Consider the following 23,903-nt stretch of genomic DNA (forward strand, 5'->3'; position numbering starts at 1 on the left):
GTGCTCAGGACACCCCCTTCTCAGCCCTCCCAAGCTCCAGGAGGCAGCAGGCAGATTCCAAAACTGGAAATGAATCGTGGGGAGAAAAGGATGGTGGGGAGGAAGGGAGAGCCCCCTGGAACCTGAGTGCCCACGTTCAGGGCTCTGCGTCAGCCCAAGCTGCCTCCCACCCACCCCTCTCTGTCCTTGAGGCCCACCTGGGGCCCCACGTGTGCTAAGAGGAATCAGTGTCCCACAGGCAGAAGGCAGCTGCGCCGCTCTCTCCCCGCCTCTGTTACGTGTCTACCTGGGAGCCCCATTCACCACGCGTGTCTCTGTGGCTCTTGCCCTGTTTGTTTCTGTCTGCCTCTCGGTACCCATATTGGTGTACGTCTCTTTCCTGGTCTCTGCTCCTCTGCTTCAGCATGTGTCTCTCGCTGCCTCGGCTGCATCTGTGAATAGGTCTGTTTCATGCTCTGGGCCTGTGTCACACCTCTTTGTCTCCATCTCTTTCTGTGTCTCTCCATGTGTGTGTTTCTGCCTGTCTCTGCTCTCTCTCCATCTCAGTATCTCTGCAGGAGCCTGACTGAGGGCATCTCTCTCTGTGTCACTTCCAATCATTGTGTCTGTTGGTTCGTCTGTCTGTCCCTCCTGCTTGAGTCTCTCTCTAGCTGGGCCCCTCTGTAGCCTCACCCATCGCTCCCTACACCTGGGCGCACGTGTCATTTGCCCCCTGAATCCGTCCCTGTCTGTGATTGTGTGTTTCTCTCTGTCTCTTGCCCCCTTCCTCCCCATCCACACCCATACTCCTCTCTGTCACTCTCTGCCCTTGAGAGTTTCTCTCTCTGTCCTCTGGGCCTCAGGACCCCTGTGACAGGGACAGTCCGGCCTCATGACTGCTCAATATGCGGGGGTCAACAGGCCTCTGGGAGCCAGCAGCACTGAGCCCCCCATCTCCACCCCGTCCCCTTTGCAGCTGCAGCTCTCAAAGCCTGCTGGCTCCCCCACCCCTCGGGCCATTCAGTCCTTCACTTAATAAAGAGAAGTCCTGCCCCCTCCTGCCTCTTCCCACCCCAGCCTGGTCAGAGAATCACATGCCCGCCCCCCTTCTAGCATAAACTGTAGGTGCTAAAGGGAGGCAGATTTTCTCTCTGCAGAGAAAGGCATCAGCCCCGCATATCGGTGCTGGCAACAGCTGTGTGTGTGGCTGCAGGAATGGCCCCGATTTGACCACGCCTCCCTGTGTCCACACCTGTGGACTGTCCCCTCCCACACAGACTGTGAACCTTGCCATGTGACTTGCTTTGATCAGTGGGACTTGCCCTCTTAAAGCACTTGGGACCTCCGTGTGAGCAAGCCCAGGCTAGCCTGCTCAGGACGGAAGACATGTGGTCTCCCAACCCCCGTCATTCCCATCACCCAGGTGACAGCCAGCCATCCTTGCGGACAGGTGGATGAGGCCCTCCAGGCCCAGACAGCCCCTCACCAACCTGCTAACCCACCACGTAGGCATGAGTAAGCCCAGCCCAGACCTAAAGGACAGCCTTGCAGAATCATGAGCTCTATAAATGGTTATTGTTACTCAGCAACAAACAAGTGGTACCCAGCCCACCCAGGACTTGGGAGAATGTTTTGTAGACCATGAGGAAGCAGCCCAGTCAGCAGAGGCTGCAGAGAGCAAACGTACTTACTGTCACATTTCATCCCCTGGTGGATGAGTCCATACAGCAGCGACCCACAGTGGTCACAAAACGTGGGGCTGGAGTACGTGTGGATCTTGAACTTGTGTTTGCTCCGGGGGTCCTAAGGTCAAAAGAAACAAACAAAAGAGGTTGGCATCAGTGTGGCATGCCCCCGTTTCCCGCTGCACTGTGCATCACTGGAGAACTCCTAGAGAACTGAACTTGGCCCCCAGCATTCATCATACTTGCTGGGACCATCACCGGAGCTCTGTGCCCAAACATGGTGCTTGATAAGTAACCACTGAATGAATGAATGCCTAAGACAGCTGATGGCTCCCATCCTGCCCCAGCACACTCACTGTGCCTGCAAGTCCTCCGTCTGGGAACCCAACCTACTGACTCTTATCTGCAGCACGGGCTCCACAGATGGCAAACAAAACACCAGACAGATCAGGTAAACAGGTCGCCTTGCTCCTACTTTTCTCTCCTTTATCAGCCAAGCAACTTCTGGATGATCTAAAACCCAAGTCTGGGCATGAAACCTCCCCAACAGGACCTCATCATCTACGGGACAGAGTTCAAAGTCCAATGAATCGTCTACAGGTTGTGGCAGAGACTACTGGCTTTCCACCAATACCCATTCTTCCTTACAATAACAGAACCCTTGAGTCTTAGCAGAGACCGTGGCTGCCCAACTATAGACCACATTTCCCAGTCTCCCTTGCAGCTTGGTGTGTCCATGTGATTGAGTTCTGGCCAATGGGATGTACGTGTTTCAGTCATTCCTTTAAAAGGAAGGTGTGCAGCCTCCAGGGCCCCTTTTTCCCTTCCCATTGTCTGGAAGATGGTGAGAAGTGGAAGTGACCGCCTTGGACCCAAACTTGGACCCACTAGCCCTGGACTTTGTACTTCTGGACAGACATCTGAGAGAAAACCTACCTTCTGTCTTGTTCAAGTCACTATATTGGGGGGCTATTTGTTACAGCAGCTTACACCATTCCTTAACTAACTAACATGCCCTTCCTAACCTGGCAATGTAATGCAGTAGTTAAAGGTCCAAACTGCCTGGGCTCTTCTTTGATGCATAATTTGGGGCAAGTTATTTAATTTCTTTGTGCTTCATTTTCCTTGTCCGTATGATGGAAAGAATGATATAAGCTATATGACCACTGGGAAGAATAAATGAATTAACCTATGTAGAGATCTTAGAACAGCCTGGCACACAGTAAGGAGTATAAGCTTTTGCATTATTATTACTAGATCCCCCATGTGATCCCAGCTATGCCCCCAAACACACACTGTGTTTTCAGTACACAGGACTTGCTCGTACTCCCAGATATGCCATGCCCTTCATGACTCTCTGGCTCTGCATGATGTCTTTCTCCTTCAAGAGCTACTCTAACCAAAAAGTTCCTTCTTCTCTTTCCCATCCCAGCCTGAAAGCTGCCTTCTCTGTGAAAGAGAAAAGTTAAAATCGTGGGCCCTAGGTTCCAACCCAGGGCTGATCTGATGTTCTAGCCTTTGCTATATGCTACCCATCTCCTAATTCATTCACTCATTCATTCATTCATCCATTCACATTTATTTATTGATGCAGGTGCCTTTTAAAAACATATTCTAATAGAGACAGGAGATGAACAAGTGAGCAAATAAATGGACAGAATAAGTAGAAATTATTTTATGTGCTATTAAAATGATGAGCATTTCTCCTTAGGAAACTGTTATTTACCAAATTTAAAAATAATCCTTATATCTTCCAGAATGGCTACAATTTTAGAAAATTGATACTGACGATACCAAGTGCTGATGTGGGGAGAACACTATTGGAACTCTCCTACGACGCTGGGGAGAATGCAAAGTGGTAGCACCTCTTTGGAAAACTGTGTGGCAGTTTCTTATAAACATACCCTTATAATATATGACCCAGTAGTCCCACTCCTAGGTGTGAAAGGAATACATCTATCCACAGAAAAACCTGCAAGTTTATAGCTACTTTACTTACAATAGCCAAAGTCTGGAACCAACCAAGTATTCAACATTCAACGGATAAACAAAGTGTGGTACGTCCACACAATGGAATACTTCTCAGCAGTAAGAAGGAATGAACTACTGATACAGGTAACATTCATGAATCTCAGAAGAATTTGGGTAAGATAAAGCTGTCAAACACATGCTGTTGGATTCTGTTTAAATCAAAGGCTACACGCTATATGATTCCACTTAAATGACATCCTAGAAAAGGCAAAACTATGGGGACAGAAAACAGATCAGTGGTTAAGAAGGATTGGGGGTGGAAAGGGGATTGACAACAAAGGGACAGCATGTGGGAACTTTTACGGGCTGACTGGAATGTGCTATATATCAACTGCAGTGAATTTTACTATATGTAAAGAAAGTGAATTTTGCTGCATGAAAACTCTGTCTCAGTAAGCCTCTGCCTAAAACTCTGTCCATCCCTGAAGGCTTTTGCTGGCCTGCATCTTCTCAATGAGCTACAAAGTTTCTTTCATGACATTCCAAGCCTCTGCGGTCAGGCAGATGAAGTGTTGGCCCTTGCACAGCTCTGAACCGCCAAGTTTTAGAGGCTGGGTCAGCTCTGCTCTGGCTGTGGGACCCTGCAGGGCTCCCAGGATGCAGAAGGACCCCAGGACCCCCTTGTCCTGCTCAAGGACTGAAGTGCTACCCTAGTAACCATTTTTTGGAAATCAAAAAAGGAAACTAAAGGCTCCCCGTTGATGGCTTAACCAGCCATGTTTCCTTTCTTAGGCAATGAGATGCAGAAAATACATCTGGTTCCCGGAAATAGTCCCAGTGCTCTGTGCCATAAAACACTTCCCTGGCCTTTGAGAATTCACCTTAAAGTCGAGAAATGAGTGTCTCAAATCTGCCTAAAAAGAAACACCTGTTCACCACTGGTATTGGCCTGAAGGGGGAGCTCAAGGCTTCTCTCACTCCCCTACTCAGCCTCAAAGGCGCAGAACCTATCTGGTTGGTCAGAGTCCAAGACACTGATTGGCCTAGCCTTGGTGTGTGGAGCCTTCACAGCCTTTAAAAGCTGCACCACCATCTTTCTCTTTCCCTCCCTCTCCCAGGAGGCTGCTGGGGGGCCGTGGCCTCACCCTAAGAAGGTTGGGCATGAATGGTCTGGACCAGCTCCACTCCGAGCCCTAGGACAAGTTCTCTCTCTCCTCTTGGTTTTGTATTTCCTTCTGGGTTCCCTGATATGTTAACCTATAGGAGCCAAGAATTAGTTTTGAGTATGTTTTAAATGTCCTTAGGTCCCCAAGGGCCTCATGAGCTCTACTTCGAGATTTGAAGCAAAACCCCAACTAACAATAAAGTTGCTCTTTGCTGGCTTTGCACTTTCCTCTACGGATAAATCTTAGTGAGGAATCTCAGGGAGAAGGATTCGAGCATTTCTGACCACATACTATTGAAACAAGCAGGACCCTCTGGGGCTCCTGGGCACGGGAGCCGTTCTGTTCAGCCTCCATGACCTTCCCTGAGTTCCAAAGGGTAGGTTCAAACGGTTGCTAATCAGGGTAGAGAGGGGATGCAGAGACAAGGGAGGAGCAGTCAGAAACAATAGTGCAGGAGGGAGAGTCAAGATGGCATTGTGGGAAGACGAGGAGTTGGCTTCTCCCCACAACTAGGGTTCCTGCCGGCCGCTGGTGGGGGACTCTGACACCCAAGGAGATGGGAGGAACCCCATAGTGAACCGGTAGGATGTAGGGGGACTGAGGGGGGGAGGAGAAGTGGAGGCCAGAGAGGATAGGCGCCCCTGAGGCTGGGGAGATCAGGAGAGGCAGGTGGGAGGGACTCTCCAGAAGGAGCAGAGGGCGACTGCCCTGCCCACGCGGGCCTGAGGAGCCTGCTGAGCTCCCGCACTGATCCCCTGCCGTCCAAAGCCCCCTCCAGGCCACGTGGGTCCTTGGGGGCGTAAGAGGGAGGCCAGGGAGATCAGGAGAGGCAGGCGGGAGGGGCCCTCCGAGACCAGAGGAGCAGGAGAGGACAGAAGGGCGTTTGCCCCGCCCACTAGAGCTCAGGAAGCCTGCTGGGCTCCCAGGTGAGGTCCCCCGCCCCCTGAGACCAGGGGAAGGGGACTGCCTGGGCCCCTTCTGTTCCTTGAGCCTAAGCCCCACCCTCCACAGCCCCCAGGGCCTTCTCCTGCCCTGTGGGTCCTGAGCATAGGCCCCACCCACCGCCTAAACCTCGCCCTTGCTTAGGTCCCGCTCTCCACAGCCAAGGCCTTTCCTCCCGTTTTTTTTTTCTTTTCCCTCCTCTTTTTTACTGTTGTGATACTGATATACCTTTCGGTTGTTGATTCATCTATATTTTTATTTTTCTATTCTTTCTAACATATCTGTTAGTTTCCTAGTCTAATCTTACTTTTTTACTTTGGTTTTGTTTTTTTGCCACCCCACGTGGCTTGTGGGATCTTGGTTCACGAGCCCGGGGTCGGGCTGAAGCTCCTGCGGTGGGAGCTCCGAGTCCGAACCACTGGACTAACAGAGAACCTCAGACCCCAGGGAATATTCATCGGAGTGAGATATCACAGAGTTCCTCATCTCAGCACCAAGACCCAGCTCCACCCAATAGCCTACAAACTCCAGTGTTGGAAGCCTCAGGCCAAACAACCAGTAAGATAGGAACACAATCTCATTCATTAAAAAAAAAAAAAAAGAGAGAGAGAGAGAGACAGCAAAAAAATATGTCACAGATGAAGAAGCAAGGTAAAAACCTACAAAGCCAAATAAATGAAGAGGAAATAGGCAATATACCTGAAAAAGAATTCAGAGTAATGATAGTAAAGATGATCCAGAATCTTGGAAATAGAATGGAGGCATGGATTGAGAAAATACAAGAAATCCTTAACAAAGATCTAGAAGAACTAAAGAACAAACAGAGATGAAAAACACAATAACTGAAATGAAAAATAAAAATACACTAGAAGGAATCAATAACAGAGTAACTGAGGCAGAAGAATGAATAAATGAGCTAGAAGACAAAATGGTGGAATAACTGCCAAGGAGCAGAAATAAAGAAAAAAGAATGAAAAGAATTGAAGACAGTCTCAGAGACCTCTGGGACAACACTAAATGCAGCAACATTCAAATTATAAGGGTCCCAGAAGAAGAAGAGAAAAAGAAAGGTTCTGAGAAAATATTTCAAGAGATTATAGTTGAAAACTTCCCTAACATGGAAAAGGAAATAGTCACCCAAGTCCAGGAAGCACAGAGAGTCCCATACAGGATAAACCTTAGGAAAAACACACCAAGAAACATATTAAACTAACCAAAATTAAGTTCAAAGAAAAAATACTAAAAGCAGCAAGGGAAAAACAAAAAATAACATACAAAGGAATCCCCATAAGGTTATCAGCTGATTTTTCAGCAGAAACTCTGCAGGCCAGAAGGGAGTGGCAGGATATACTTAAAGTCATGAAAGAGAAAAACCTACAGCCAAGATTACTCTACCCAGCAAGGATCTCATTCAGATTTGATGGAGAAGTCAAAAGCTTTTCAGACAAGCAAAAGCTAAGAGAATTCAGCACCACCAAACCAGCTTTACAACAAATGCAAAAGAAACTTCTCTAAGCAGGAAACACAGTAGAAGAAAAAGACCCACAAAAACAAACTCAAAACAATTAAGAAAATGGTAATAGGAACATACATATCGATAATAACCTTGAATGTAAATGGATTAAATGCCCCAACCAAAAGACACAGACTGGCTGAATGGATACAAAAACAAGACCCATATATATGCTGTCTACAAGAGACCCACTTAAGACCTAGGAACACATACAGACTGAAACTGAAGGTATGGAAAAAGATATTCCATGCAAATGGAAATCAAAAGAAAGCTGAAGTAGCAATACTCACATCAGATAAAATAGACTTTAAAATAAAGAATGTTACAAGAGATAAGGAGGGACACTACACTGATTGATTGATTAAAGAATCAATCCAAGAAGAATATAACAATTATAAATGTTTATGCACCCAACAAAGGAGCACCTCAATACATAAGGCAAATGATAACTGCCATGAAAGGAGAAATCAACAGTAACACAATAATAGTAGGGGACTTCAACACTCCACTTACACCAATGGACAGATCATCCAAACAAAATAAATAACAAAACACAACCTTTAAATGACATAATGGACCAGATAGATCTAATTCATATTTATAGAACATTCCACCCAAATGTGGCAGAATACACTTTCTTCTCAAGTGCACACTGAACAGTCTCCAGGATAGATCACATCATGGGTCACAAATCAAGCCTCAGTAAATTTAAGAAAATTGAAATCGTTTCAAGCATCTTTTCTGAACACAACACTATGAGATTAGAAATCAATTACAGGGAAAAAACGTAAAAAACACATGGAGGCTAAACAATGCATTACTAAATAACCAAGAGATCACTGAAGAAATCAAAGAGGAAATCAAAAAATACCCAGAGACAAATGACAACGAAAACATGATGATCCAAAACCTATGGGATGCAGCAAAAGCAGTTCTAAGAGGGAAGTTTATAGCGATACAAGCCCATCTCAAGAAACAAGAAAAATCTGAAATAATCTAACCTTACACCTAAAGGAACTAGAGAAAAAAGAACAAACAAAACCCAAAGTTAGCAGAAGGAAAGAAATCATAAAGATCAGATCAGAAATAAATGAAATAGAAACAAAGAAAACAATAGTAAAGATCAATAAAACTAAAAGCTGGTTCTTTGAGAAGATAAACAAAATTGATAAACCATTAGCCAGACTCATCAAGAGGGAGAGGACTCAAATCAATAAAATTAGAAATTAAAAAGGAGAAGTTAAAACAGACACCGTAGAAATACAAAGCATCCTAAGAGACGACTACAAGTAACTCTATGCCAATAAAATGGACAACCTGGAAGAAATGAACAAATTCTTAGAAAGGTATAACCTTCAAAGACTGAACCAGGAAGAAATAGAAAATATGAACAGACCAATCACAAGTAATGAAATTGAAACTGTGATTAAAAATCTTCCAACAAAAGTCCAGGACCAGATGGCCTCACAGGTGAATTCCATCAAACATTTAGAGGAGAGCTAACACCCATCCTTCTCAAACTCTTCCAAAAACATTGCAGAGGAAGGAACACTCCCAAACTTATTCTATGAGGCCACCATTACCCTGATACCAAAACCAGACAAAGATACTACAAAAAAAGAAAATTACAGACCAATATCACTGATGAATATAGATGAAAAAATCCTCAACAAAATACTAGCAAACAGAATCCAACAACACATTAAAAGGATCATACGCCATGATCGAGTGGGATTTATCCCAGGGATGCAAGGATTCTTCAATATACACATATCAATAAATGTGACACACCATAATAACAAATTGAAGAATAAAAACCATATGATCATCTCAATAGATGCAGAAAAAGCTTTTGACAAAATTCAACACCCATTTATGGTAAAAACTCTCCAGAAATTGGGCATAGAGGGAACCTACCTCAACATAATAAAGGCCATATATGACAAACCCACAGCAAACATCATTCTCAATGGTGAAAAACTGAAAGCATTTCCTCTAAGATCAGGAACAAGACAAGGATGTCCACTCTCACCTCTAGTATTCAACATAGTTTTGGAAGTCCTAGCCACGGCAATCAGAGAAGAAAAAGAAATAAAAGGAATACAAATTGGAAAAGAAGAAGTAAAACTGTCACTGTTTGCAGATGACATGATACTAAACATAAAGAATCCTAAAAATGCCACCAGAAAACTACTAGAGCTAATCAATGAATTTGGTAAAGTTGCAAGATACAAAATTAATGCACAGAAATCTCTTGCATTCCTATACACTAATGATGAAAAATCTGAAAGAGAAATTAAGGAAACACTCCCATTTACCATTGCAACAAAAAGAATAAAATACCTAGGAATAAACCTACCTAGGGAGACAGAAGACCTGTATGCAGAAAACTATAAGACACTGATGAAAGAAATTAAAGATGATACCAACAGATGGAGAGATATACCATGTTCTTGGATTGGAAGAATCAATATTGTGAAAATGACTATACTACCCAAAGCAATCTACAGATTCAATGCAATCCCTATCAAATTACCAATGGCATTTTTTACGGAACTAGAACAAAAAATCTTAAAATTTGTATGGAGACACAAAAGACCCCAAATAGCCAAAGCAGTCTTGAGGGAAAAAAACGGAGCAAGAGAAATCAGACTCCCTGACTTCAGATTATACTACAAAGCTACAGTAATCAAGACAATATGGTACTGGCACAAAAACAGAAACATAGATCAATGGAACAAGATAAAAAGCCGAGAGATAAACTCACACACCTATGGTCAACTAATCTATGACAAAGAAGGCAAGGATATACAATGCAGAAAAGACAGTCTCTTCAAATAGTGGTGCTGGGAAAACTGGACAGCTACATGTAAAAGAATGAAATTAGAACACTCCCTAGCACCATACACGAAAATAAACTCAAAATGTATTCGAGGCCTAAATGTAAGACCGGACAGTATAAAACTCTTAGAGGAAAACATAGGAAGAACACTCTTTGACATAAATCACAGCAACATCTTTTTTCATCCACCTCCTAGAGTAATGGAAATAAAAACAAAAATAAACAAATGGGACCTAATGAAACTTCAAAGCTTTTGCACAGCAAAGGAAACCATAAACAAGACGAAAAGACAACCCTCAGAATGGGAGAAAATATTTGCAAACGAATCAACGGACAAAGGATTAATCTCCAAAGTATATAAATAGCTCATGCAGCTCAATATTAAAGAAACAAACAACCCAATCCAAAAATGAGCAGAAGATCTAAATAGACATTTCTCCAAAGCAGACATACAGATTGCCAAGAAGCACATGAAAAACTGCTCAACATCACTAATTATTAGAGAAATGCAAATCAAAACTACAATGAGGTTATCACCTCATACCAGTTAGAATGGGCATCATCAGAAAATCTACAAACAACAAATGCTGGAGAGGGTGTGGAGAAAAGGGAACCCTCTTGCACTGTTGGTGGGAATGTAAATTGATACAGCCACTATGGAGAACAGTATGGAGGTTCCTTAAAAAGCCAAAAATAGAATTACCCTATGACCCAGCAATCCCACTACTGGTCATATACCCAGAGAAAACCATAATTCAAAAAGACACATGCACCCCAATGTTCAGTGCAGCACTATTTACAATAGCCAGGTCGTGGAAGCAACCTAAATGCCCATCGACAGATGAATGGATAAAGAAGTTGTGGTATATATATACGATAGAATATTACTCAGCCATAAAAAGGAATGAAATTGGGTCATTTGTTGAGAAGTGGCTGGATCTAGAGACTGTCATACAGAGTGAAGCAAGTCATAAAGAGAAAAACAAATAACGTATATTAACGCATGTATGTGCAACCTAGAAAAATGGTACAGATGAACCGGTTTGCAGGGCAGAAGTTGAGACACAGATGTAGAGAACAGACATATGGACACCAAGGTGGGAAAGCCGCGGGGGGTTGGGGATGGTGGTGTGATGAATTGGGCGATTGGGATTGACCTGTATACACTGATGTGTATAAAATTTATGACTGGGCTTCCCTGGTGGCGCAGTGGTTGAGAGTCCACCTGCCGATGCAGGGGACACGGGTTCGTGCCCCAGTCCAGGAGGATCCCACATGCCGCGGAGCGGCTGGTCCCGTGAGCCATGGCCGCTGAGCATGCGCATCCAGAGCCTGTGCTCCGCAACGGGAGAGGCCACAACAGTGAGAGGCCCACATACCACAAAAAAAAAAAAAAAAATTGATGACTAATAAGAACCTGCTGTATAAAAAAAATAAATAAAAATTAAAAACTAAAAAAAAAGAAATGGGTTAGAAACTGTCATATCCCTACCCCAGCATCACCACTTGATTTCCAGTGTCCCTGGTCATCTCTCCCACCCTTAGGAACCAGGTTCCCACAGGGTCCTGGCATGATTCTTCTACCCACTGTTTCATGGGGTTGAGCTCCATCATGCTTTGTACTAGGCAAACTTGGATTCCACGTTTTCTTCCACTTCTGATTTTGATCCAAGAGATTGCCAAATAACAACAACAAAATGATAATCAACTACTGTGACTCTTACTGCCACCATGAATTCAGCAGACTCTCTGCCAAGCACTGTGCTAAGGGTTCCATATAACATCATTAAAGCTTTATAATGGCCAATGAGGGAGGAGTTATTATCCCGGTATTCCAGATGACTAAACTGAGGCTTAGAGAAATGACTTGTCCAAGGTCACAAAGTAAGGAAGTGGGAGAGAAGAAGTGGAATCAAGTTTGTCAGGCTCCAAAGATGCAGGCAACAGAGTGGGGACGCCTAAGTGTCACCTGGCTGCCTCCCTGCTCCTCAGCCTTCCCAGAGGGTCTCCCACCCAACAGGGGGTTATAGATAATGACACCCTTCATCCCACACAAATGCAGCACCAGCCAGAGTCAGGTCACTCGGAGCTCCCCACCCCCACCCCCAAACCAGAGTCTTCACTGTGAACAGATACTCCCCAGGACCAAAGGACAGGCCGAACCCAGCTCAGCATCTTCAGTTCATCACCTGACTCCAGGTACATGCAGCTAAGGAAGAAGGAAGCAGAGATGAGAAACCAAAAAAAAAAAAAAAAACAAAACTTTAAACCTCTAAATCAAAACCTAAAATAGCCTTTCTCCACCTGAATGGGCTGTGTGGCTTTGTGCACAGGTGGGCTGAAATCCGGCTGAGCTGAGGCAAAGCTGCAGGAATACAGAAGCTGTGTTGAAACACCAAGGTCATGAAAGCCCACACCAACAGCATCAGTCAGAGTAGGAAGTCAGAGCAACCTGTAAATTCAGACTGTGTCATCCCTGGACCTTTACCGACTACAAAAGCCTGGAAGGTATGCTTCCTGGAAGGTCGACAGCAAGGCGAACCTGGAGATCGCGTTTGAAAATACTGTCAGAACAGGAGGAAGTTTACAAACACGGGCTCTGGAGTTAACTGTGTGGCCTCAGGCAAGTGACTTAACCACTCTGAGTCTCTGGTTCCTTGTCCATAAAATGGAGATGAAAACAGTACCCACCTCATAGATCGGTTGTGATGGTTAAAGCTCCCAGCACAGTGCCCTGTACACAGGAAGTACAGGCTCCTGATTTGAGAAAATATAATCATGGTAACACTTCCCAAACTTCAGTCTTGAGTTGTCATATTTTTGCACGTCTACATACTACCTATAATATTATTTATTACTTGGTGCTTTTCTTTAACTCGGCTTGCCACTTTTACTTAAACCTATTTTAAAATAAAACTCTCTAAGAGTGTGAACTTGTGGGATTGATGTGCAAATTATGTTTTTTCTAATACACCTTAAAAATGAAATAGACAACTTTTAAAATAAAATTTTAAGATGTTCATCCCAACGGTCTCCATTAACAAGCTGTGGGAACACAGATACACATATGCCTGGTAGGTCGGCCGACTGGTATTACCCTTGGGGGCAACTGGGCACGTCTATCAAAATTCCAAATGCATCTCCCCTTCTGACCCAGTCGTTCCACTTCTGCGAACTGATCCTATCTATCTACATAGGAAATTATATACGTAGACGGTTGTTCACTGCAGCATCATTTCTAATAGCAAAAGACTTTAAATGAGCCAAGTGTCATAGGTAGGGAGGTGCTTAAATAAATCATAGTGCAGTTACACAATGGTCTACTCTTCAGGTATAAAAATGAAGAGTTCTCTGCACTAATATGGAAAAATCTTAAGGGTTTATTTTTAAGTGAAATCGAAAAAGGAAAAAAGCCAAACCGAAGATGCAGAAGAGTGTGTGTCGCATACTACCTTTTGGGTGAGAAACTAAGGCGGGATAAGAAGTATACTCTAAATTACTCACACCTGCATAAACAAATTCTAGAAGGAGAGGCTGCAAGAGAAGGTAATAAGTGTTTCTCTAGGAAGGCAGGAGGGAACAAAGTACAAGGGAGTACGACTTCTCCATATATACCCCTGTAAAGTTTTGATGAAAGTAGAATATTTTCGTGTTTATCACGAAACTCCCACAGCACGTACCAGCACACTGGGTAACCCGACAGCACCACCATGCCCCAGACTGCAAACAGAACGCCAAGAATTCCCGAGAGACAAAGACGCAAGGAAACCTTAATCGGGATGATGTGGACTGAGATTCTGTGAACATGAAATGTGTAGAATGTTAGAAGCTGTAATTACACATTTGAAAGGGGGACACTATAATTTGGTGAAGATCTTTCATTATGTTGCCGGAGAAGAGACTGAATAGCACTGATAACGCTGTGCAGATGCTCGGGTGCCTGAGGAATGTTTTTGATACACCATGCCTGCTGCTACCCCCACCCCTTGGGCAAATAAGTAATTGTTCCATTTAAGGACAAGCTTCTGTTGTGTCAACTTTGGTAGAATTTTTTTTTAATTAATTAATTTACTTATTTTTATGTTTGGCTGTGTTGGGTTTCGTTTCTGTGCGAGGGCTTTCTCTAGTTGCGGCAAGCGGGGGCCACTCTTCATCGCGGTGCGCGGGCCTCTCACTATCGCAGCCTCTCTTGTTGCGGAGCACAGGCTCCAGACGCGCAGGCTCAGTAGTTGTGGCTCACGGGCCTACTTGCTCCGCGGCATGTGGGATCTTCCCAGACCAGGCCTCGAACCCGTGTCCCCTGCACTGGCAGGCAGATTCTCAACCACTGTGCCACCAGGGAAGCCCAACTTTGGTAAAATTTTAAATATGATTTCCTGGGTTACAATCTGTACTGGAGTCAATGTCTGTATTAGGGGTTCATTAATAGCCATGTTCAAACTTAAGGCCCAGCTCTCACAGTTATTACAATAGCTTTTGGACTCTGAGGCCAATTACTTAACCCTTTTAAGTCTTAGTTTCTTCATCTAAAAATGGGATAATAATAATATCTAATTCCTAACTTGATGGGAGGGTTCAATGCACTACTGCATGAAAACTGCCTAATAGTCACTAGTAGAAGTAAATATTTTTAAATGTTCACTGTTATTGTTAATTTTCTGTCCATATTCTTTGTCCATGTTTAAATTCAAGTTGGTTTCTTTCTAAATTATTTGTAACATGTTTCCTATACAATTTTAAAAAGAATATTAACCACTTATCTATGATCTATACAGTAAATATTTTCCCAGTTTTTCATTTGCCTTTTTTTTTTTTTTCTTTGCGGTATGCGGGCCTCTCAATGTTGCGGCCTCTCCCGCTGTGGAGCACAGGCTCTGGATGTGCAGGCTCAGCGGCCACGGCTCACAGGCCCAGCCGCTCCGCAGCATGTGGGATCCTCCCGGACCGGGGCACGAACCCGTGTCCCCTGCATCGGCAGGCGGACTCTCAACCACTGCGCCACCAGGGAAGCCCTCATTTGCCTTTCAATTTTGTTGATGTTCTTTCTTTCAACATCTAACACTGAAAATGTATTTGTTTGTGTGTGTTTAAATAAAGTGCAATTTCTCCCTTTTCCTTATGGTCTCTGTCCCTGCATATAACATATTTAGAAAGTCCTTCCCAGTATTTTCATTCTCTTACAGTTCCACTTTCTACACTGAAATCATTATGTCCCTTGGAATTCATTTTAGCAGGAGCTTCTTGAAGAAAGGCCTTTATTTTTTCTTACTGTTTAGCAAGTTGTAACAACAAATGTATGGAATGCATCTTCTTGTGCTGATTTAAAATGCCTCTTTTATCATACACTAATTTCTCTTATATCCTTTGTTCATTTTAAAGTTTCCTCTTATGCTCCACTGATCTGTCTCTTAACTGAGAGATGTGCCTCAGTACCATACTATTTTAATATACCATAGGTTTATAATATCTTAGTACCTAAAAACATCCATTGTATACCCACCCACCCCTACCCCAGCATCACCATCCACTTTCAAAATTTTCTTGGTTATTCCCACCCACATATTCTTCCAGATTGTATTGGAAATGCCAATCTTTGTCAACCCTGCTTATTGCCCCTTCTACAAAAATTCCCACCTACAGCACCAGCTCAGTGGGCAGTAGAGCATCTGACCTCATGCTTCCAGCCAGTGCTGAATGGACCAAGGTCTGGTCAGTGACATGCAATTTATGAAGGAAGAACTAGGCCAATCAGAATTTAGAACAAGGAACAGTGCAGTGGCTGCGAGCTGAAGCTCAGTTAAAGGGGTGGGGTGGGGGGATGGAGAGAGAAAGAGAAAGGGGGGAAGGAAGTCACATGTAATTTGAGCCTTCCTTTATGTGCTTCCTGAAAAGTGTTGTGTTTTCTACCCCCTAAACTCTTCTTGGTTGTCACTAATGTTAAGCTGGTCTTCTCCTTTCCAGGATTTATATGTTATTTAGACGAGTGATTTCAATTCATTAGCTAAGTCAGCGGTTTTTAACCTGGTTCTTATGCCATCCTCCAGGGCATACATGCAAATCTGTTGCAGAGAGGTACTTCCAGGCCTCGGGGTGGGACTCACAGCCACGGAGCCACAATTTTACAGGGGTATTGTATCCCTCAGATTTACACAGAACGTTGGCAAAGAGCTCAGAGCTGGCAACACTGGGCCAGCTCTCCTGAGGGCAGCCCTGGGCTGGAGCCGAGTCCTGGCCACACCCTTTGGGTGGGGGACAATGGTCCCCACCCAGCCCACTTGCAACTGGCGGGTCCCTGCAGGCATCTGAGTTCGTAACTCCTGCCAGATCCCCACTCCAACTAGTATAACCCGCCGACTAGTATAACAGAGGGAGACCATAGGAAACAGCAACTGTGTGCGTTCATGGAGCCTCAGGGAGAAGCGTAGACCCAGCCTCAGGTAAAAGTGGGAGTCCTCATTCTCCCAGCAAACAGGGGTTGTCTTCCTTCTTTTGGAAGGCTGTGTGTGTGGACAAGCTCGCCCCAACTCTAAGTGGCTTCAAGGCGTCAGGCATTAGACATGCAGATTCAGCTCCAGTTTGGTGTCTGAGCAGGGAATGAGAAGCCACATCCCTTCCAGCAGGTGAGGCCTAGACCTGGTTGGGTGACCCTCAGCCTGGTATAGGGTGCAGTTCACCATGAAGAGGAGGTTTAGTGGGGTATTTAAAAGGTGAGGCTCCAGGGATGTCCCTGGGGGTCCAGTGGTTAAGACTCCACGCTTCTACTGCAGGGAGCATGGGTTCGATCCCTGGGCAGGGAGAACTGAGATCCTGCACGCTGTGCGGCGCAGCCAGAAAACTAAAAAAATAAAATAAGACAAGAGGTGAGGCTCCATGTCCAGTTGCCTGGATTAAAGCCAGCTCCACCATTTACACACTTCAGTTTCGTCGTCCGTTAATCAGGGACAATAATGATAGTTATTTCCTGGGATCGTTATGGGGAGTGAATTACTTAAAACTTTAACAGCTGCCTGACACAAAATCTCATAGGATTATGAGATTTTAATGAGTTAATATTTGTAAAGAGCTCAGCACAGTGCCTGGTACTCAGTAAACACTGTGCGTGTGGAATAATAAATAAATAAATGTTTCTGCTTTCTAGATTTGTGAAGGTTCATGAAATCATTTTTATATTGTGTTTAGCACAGGGACTGGCAGGTAGTACGCACTTGATCGATGTTAGCTTAAAATAAAAACTACATCTATGATCTTGGCCAAGTCACTTCCATGCTCTGGTCTCAGTTCCCCCTGCAGAAAATAAGGGGGTTAAGCCGGGTATTCCCCAGGGGCCTTTCAAGCTCTGACACCCTCTGCCATCCAGGCTGTTCACACGGCTCTGTCCCGCCTCTTCCTGTGAATTCACTGCTCAGAATGTACAGCAGCCTCTGAGGGAACAGACACACGGATCACACCGTTGTTTTATAAATAAACCCTCCATCAGCCACAAAACACACATACCCATCCTCTCCTCTCACTGCCCCTCCTCCCCCCACAGTGCCATCAGCCAACAGAAGGAGGGGCACCTCCTCCCCCCGGTGAATGCAAGTCGACCAAAGGCAGGACCGGGACACGGGGCTATTTAACTTGCAAAGATGCTGTCAGCTTGATTCCTAGGCTCAGAACCCCGTGCTCAGCTTCCTGACTGCTCCCTTTGCCACAGAAGCCCTCGGCACTCCCAAGCCTGCATTTCAGAAGAGCAGAAAGAGCCCTTATGTAGAAGGACACGCAGAACACTGCTGAAGCGAATGCCTGTCAGGCCACCATTGGCACCTGGGAAACCACAAGCCCACGTAGGTTCTGATCCTATCCCCACCTTCAGGGATTTCTAGATTCCAATGGGGGATGATAATTATTACTATTACTATTACTATCATTACTATTATTATTACAGTACAGTTAAGTCCCCAACATATGAACGAGTTCCATTCCGAGAGCGCATTCGTTAAGGGCAATTTGTTCGTATGTCCAACGAAGTTAGCCTAGGTACCCAACTAACACAATCGGCTGTATAGTACTGTACTGTAATAGGTTTATAATACCTGTCACACAAATAATACATAAAAAACAAACAAAAAATAAAGAAAACACTTTTAATCTTACAGTACAGCACCTTGAAAAGTACAGCGGTGCAGTACAACAGCTGGCATACAGGGGCTGGCACTGACTGAACAGGCAAGAAGAGTTACTGACTGGAGGAGGGAGAGGAGGTGGGAGACGGTAGAGCTGAAGGATCGTCAGCAATAGGAGACGGAGAGCAGGCTGCAATGTCACTCATGCCTGACGCTGATGGCACAGGGTCTGGCTCCTTGCTGGATCCAATTCTATCTACCCTCCTGAAAAACCGATCCAGGGATGTCTGGGTAGCAGCTCCTTTTTTCTCATCACAGATGACATAGTAGCACTGGATTGCACGCTGAACGGCTGCTGCAACCTTCGTGTACCGTTCTACATCTGGGTCCTGTGCCTCAAAAACTAACAGTGCCTCCTCAAAGAAAGAAAACCCCCTTGCCACTCCCTGCGTCGTGAATCTCTTCGGTTCTTCAGTTACTTCTTCTTCCTCTTGTGTCTCTTTTCGTCCTTTCTTGGCGCTTGGCGCTTCTTAGCAGTACCAGCTACACCACTGCTGCTTTTACGCTTGCTTCCGGACATCCTGGGCTTGAAATAAAGATACTGTACTCCTGTACTCTATACAGTACTGTAAAGTAAAGGACACAAAAGCACAACCACTTGTAGGGGATGCACGCACGTGACAATGTACGCCAGACACGTGAACTAAGTTAGTGATTGGACGTGCGAACACACATTCGAATCTTTGACAGTTCACAACTTGAAGGTTCATATGTAGGGGACTTACTGTAACAGCTAACATATGCCAGGCACTCTTCTAAGAGCTTTACATATAATTAACTCATTTGACCCTCACTGACCCTGTACAATAGGTTTATTATCCTCATTTTACAGGGGAGAAAACTGAGGCACAGAGAAGTTAAGTAACTTGTTCAAGGTCACACAGCTGGTGACTTGGACCCAGATTCTAGGCTCTCTGTCGTCCCATAAATAAATGTTAAGTGACCCTATGATGTGTGATAGCAAGGAGAGGTATGTGGGGCTATAAGAGTGCAAAATAGGAGGAACAGACCTGGTCAGGGAGGTCAGGGAGGGCTTCCCTGAGGAGGTGAGCTGTGGCCTAGAGGATGAGTACAAGTCAACCAGGGTTTTTAACCTTAACACACATTAAAATCAACTAGGAGACTTTGAATCAACGAGATTCTAACTTCATTTGTCTGCAGTGGGCCCAGGCACCAGTATTCGGTTATAAAGCTCTGCAGATGATTCAAACATGCAACCAGGCCTGAGACTCACTGAGTGCAAGGGCAAGAAGAGACAAGAAGTAGCTGGTAGAGGTAAGAGTAAGGCAAATGCCTAGTGGTGGGAAAGCTGATAGGGAGGACAAGAGACTGAAGGAAGGAAGCTCAGGGGTGAGGAGTGAGGGGTCAGGAAGAGGCTGGAGGGACGGACGGGGCCACAGCATATGCAGGGCCTATGAGTAGGGCGGCCATATCATATGTCTTCCAAAGGGGACTCTTGTGAGAATGGCGGGAATGGCAGGGGCCACAGATCCTTTGAGATTCCAATGCAACAGAATAAGCAGGTGTGTTTATGAGTAAGCTTGACAAAGGAAGATGTATGAGGACCCTGTTAATAGGCCACATCAGAGAATCAACTTTGCCTCAAAAACAATGGGAAGCCACTGACGTGTTTTCCGCAAGGATGATGACAAGATCACATCTGGTCTTTGGAAAAATGACTCCACAGCAATACGGAAATGACAGGCTGATGAGACAGAGAGGAATCAGGGAATCAGGACAAGATACTACTTACTGGTCCAGGGAGGGTGGGTGGAGCCTGGACTAAGGTCCTGGCTGTGGGGATGGAGAGGACTGGGTCACGCGTGTCATTTTGAAGAGCAGACTCTAGAGCCAGACCAAGTTCAAATCCATGTTCAGATCTGCTTATTCGTCATGTGACCTGGCAAGTCAGAAGACTTCTCTGCCTCAGGTTCCCCCTCTATAAAATGGGCATACAAATAGTATCTTTCTCATGGGGTGAGGACTCAATGAGTTAGTGTATGTAAATCACTTAGAACAGAACCTGACATATGACAGGTGCTAGTGCGGGCACACACCGTTCTATTGCGCTTCGCTTTATCACACCGAAAAAGTCTTGAGTTTCTTACAAATCGAAGGTTTGTGGTAACTCTGTGTCAACCAAGTCTATCCGTGCCATTTCTCCAACAGCATTTGCTCACTTCCTGTCTTTATGTCACATTTTGGTAATTCTTGAGATATTTCAAACCCTCCACCAACAAAAAGATTATGACTCACTGAAGGCTCACATGATAGCTAGCGTTTTTTAGCAATAACATATTCTAAAATTAAGATATGTACATTGTTTTTTAGACATAATGCTACTGCATACTTAATAGAATACAGTGTAGTGTGAACATAATTTCTATATTCAGTGGGAAATCAAAAAATCCATGTGGGGACTTCCCTGGTGGTCCAGTGGTAAAGAATCCGCCTTGCAGTGCAGGGGACGCAGGTTCGATCCCTGGTCAGGGAACTAAGATCCCACGTGCCGCGAGGCAACTAAGCCCGTGCGCCACAACTACTGAGCCTGCACGCCTCAACAAGAGAGGCCATGTGCCGCAAACTACAGAGCCCACGCACCCTGGAGCCTGTGCACCACAACTAGAGAAGAGAAAACCTGCATGCCACAACTAGAGAGAAGCCCGCGCGCCACAACAAAGAGCCTGCATGCCTCAACGAAGATCCTGCATGCCACAACTAAGACCCAACACAGCCAAAAATAAATAAATAAATCTTTAAAAAAAAATCCGTGTGATATTCGCATTATTGCAGTGGTTTGGAACCTAACCTACAATATCTCCAAGGTACACCTGTAAATGTTAGCTATAGTTATTTAGGAGGTACAACAGGAGTCGGCAATGGAGAGAATATTAAGGTGGGGAAAGTCTGGGAACACAGGAGAGGTCCCAAGAATTGACCTGTGCTCAGTAGAATTTTGGAGATTCACAGTTAAGGGGTAAAGAGGATCAAAGACAGACAGTTGCTCGAGGAAGGGCTAAGATGCAGAATTAAGGAGCAGAGCCAGAACCTAAAGGCTGAGTTTGAAGGCAATAACACGTCCAAGATTCTGAGTCAAACACATAACACGCAAGACACTGTTTTTGTTTTTGTTTTCGTTTTGCGGTACGCGGGCCTCTCACTGTTGCAGCCTCTCCCACCGCGGAGCACAGGCTCCAGACGTGCAGGCTCAGCGGCCATGGCTCACGGGCCCAGCCGCTCCGCGGCATGTGGGATCTTCCCGGACCGGGGCACGAACCCGTGTCCCCTGCATCTCAACCACTGTGCCACCAGGGAAGCCCAAGACACTGTTTTAAGCTCTTTGCATAAACTAGCTTATTTCATACAACATCCCTAGAAAGTAGATAGAGTGTCATCCTCATCTTGAAAATGAAGAAACTGGGGCACAAAGAGGTTAACTGACTTATCCAAAGTCGCGCAGCCAGTAAGTAGCAGAGCCAAGATTTGAACCCAGGCAGGCCGGCTCCAGAGTCCATACTTTTAATCAACAAGTAAGACCAGGCACCTGAGCCTGAACATTTCACTCTGCCCTCACCTCCAAACTACCACTGAAAGTACCAGAAGGAATTGTTTAAAAATAGGAGAATCTATTTCAGCCCAGAAATCAGGGAAAGGTGCCAAGTAAGTGACAAAACCTCTTGAAATGTTTTTCAATATATAGCAAAGGTGAGACTTGAATTGAGAGAAGGGCAGCCTGGCCTGGTTCTCCTTATTTAAAAGAATGAAGAATGGCAAGGTCTGATGGGGGGTGGGGGGCAACTGAGCAAACATAGAAAAGTCGAGTTGAATCCTCACCTTGCTGTCCCTGGCAGCAGCAGGCACTTGAAAAACATGTGGAATAATGAATGACCCCCTTGAAGACTGCAGGTGAAGCAAGTGACTACCGGACCCCCTGCAGTTCCCACTAGACACAGAGAGTGCAAGGACAGCAGGGGGCGCTGCAGCAACTGCTTCCTAATCAGGGGTCTGCCCCTGTCAATTTACAGCTCAACCACATGGCCAGGGAAAAGGGCCCTCTGCATACTTTTGAAGCTCCCTGCCTTGGACTGTTGCTCCCTCCATACTCCCCAAAGAAGGCTGATTTGACTAAATCTGTATTTTCCCTCTCCCTTCATTGGCCGGGGCGGCAGTGGGAGTGAGAGCACGGGGCGGAGACACGACCTTCCACTGACAGTTCCCACCTACAGAGGTTATAAACTGGTGGTACACAGAATAAATCCAGTGCAAAAATATTTTTTTAAATATACCACACATGTAATTCTCAAATTATCTGTCAGCATCCACATTTGGGGGATTCAGGCATCTCCTGAAAAATTGGAAAATCTGGATCTTGGTCCTTTAAAGAACAGGAGATTTTTTTAAATAGAAAGCTGAGTAATGGCTGCCCCTTTCGGACAGCGTGCACACACCCCAGATGGATGTTCCCTGTTAGCACTCATTTACTGCCTGGTCCTGGCTGGCTTTGAAGTCAGACCTCCTGATAAATGGAATACCACGCATCCTTTCAAAGTCAGGTGGCCACAAACAAAACATTGAGGAAAGCAGCCAGACACTAGGGAGGGTCTCCTGTACAATTCCATTTGCATAGCGTCCAAAGCAGGCACTCTCTTTTCTATAGTGGCTGCACTATTTTGCATTCCCACCAAGGGTGAGCAAGGGCTTCTCTACATCCTCACCAACATTTGTTGTCACTGGACTTTGTTTTGATAATAGCCAGCCTGCCAGGTGTGAGGTCTCACTGTGGGTTTGATTTGCATTTTCTGATGATTACTGAGCATTTTTTCATACACATGTTGCTCACTTGTATGTCTTCGGATGAATGTCTACCCAAGTCCTTAGATCATTTGGAGGTTCCTCAAAAAGTAAAAAATAGAACTACTATATGATCCAGCAATTCCGCTTCTGGGTATTTATCCAAAATAATTGAAATTAGGATCTTTGAGAGACTTTAGCTCTCCTGTGTTCACTGCAGCATTATTCACAATGGTGAGGAAACAACCTCAATGTCCACCAGCAGAGGAATGGATAAAGAAAACGTGGTATATACATACAATGGACTATTATTCAGGTTTAATAAAGAAAGAAATTCTGCAACATGGGATGAAATAAGCCAGACACAGAAAGACAAATATTGCATAATTCCAATCATATGAGGTATCTAAAATAGTCATATCATAGAATCAAAGAGTGGAATGATGAGTGCTGAAAGCTGGGGTGAGGAGGGGAACGGGCAGTTACTAATCAATGGGCATAAAGTTCAGTTTCAAGATGAGTAAGTTCTAGGGACTTCCTTGGTGGTCCAGCGCTTAAGACTCCGTACTTCCACTGCAGGGGGCGCAGGTTCAATCCCTGGTCGGGAACTAAGATCCTACATGCCATGCAGTGCAGCCAAAAGAAACATTAAAAAAAAAAAAAAAAAAGGATGAGTGAGCTCTAGAGATCTGTACAACTTTGCATCTGCAATCAACAATACTGTATCATACCCTTAAAAGTGTATTAAGAGGGTAGATCTCATGTTAAGTGTTCTTTCCAAAATAAAATAAAATAGTTCAGTAAAATAAAGCAAGCAAATGGCTGTTGGCCTGGGTAGTTGTTACCTTG

The 23,903-nt window shown here is 44.8% G+C and overlaps 1 protein-coding gene across 2 annotated transcripts in view; it reads right to left on the bottom strand.

Annotated features, from left to right (window-relative positions):
- Nucleotides 1–23,903, bottom strand: part of PRKCB (protein kinase C beta) — a 311,539-nt gene that overhangs the window by 144,274 nt on the left and 143,362 nt on the right. For both annotated transcript variants that reach the window (XM_019922044.3, XM_019922043.2), the window contains exon 4: nt 1,671–1,782. In XM_019922044.3, coding sequence (XP_019777603.1) covers nt 1,671–1,782 — 112 coding nt within the window. The remainder of the gene's footprint in view (nt 1–1,670; nt 1,783–23,903) is intronic.

Source organism: Tursiops truncatus, chromosome 15, assembly GCF_011762595.2.
Source record: "Tursiops truncatus isolate mTurTru1 chromosome 15, mTurTru1.mat.Y, whole genome shotgun sequence".
Taxonomy (NCBI): Eukaryota; Metazoa; Chordata; class Mammalia; order Artiodactyla; family Delphinidae; genus Tursiops; species Tursiops truncatus.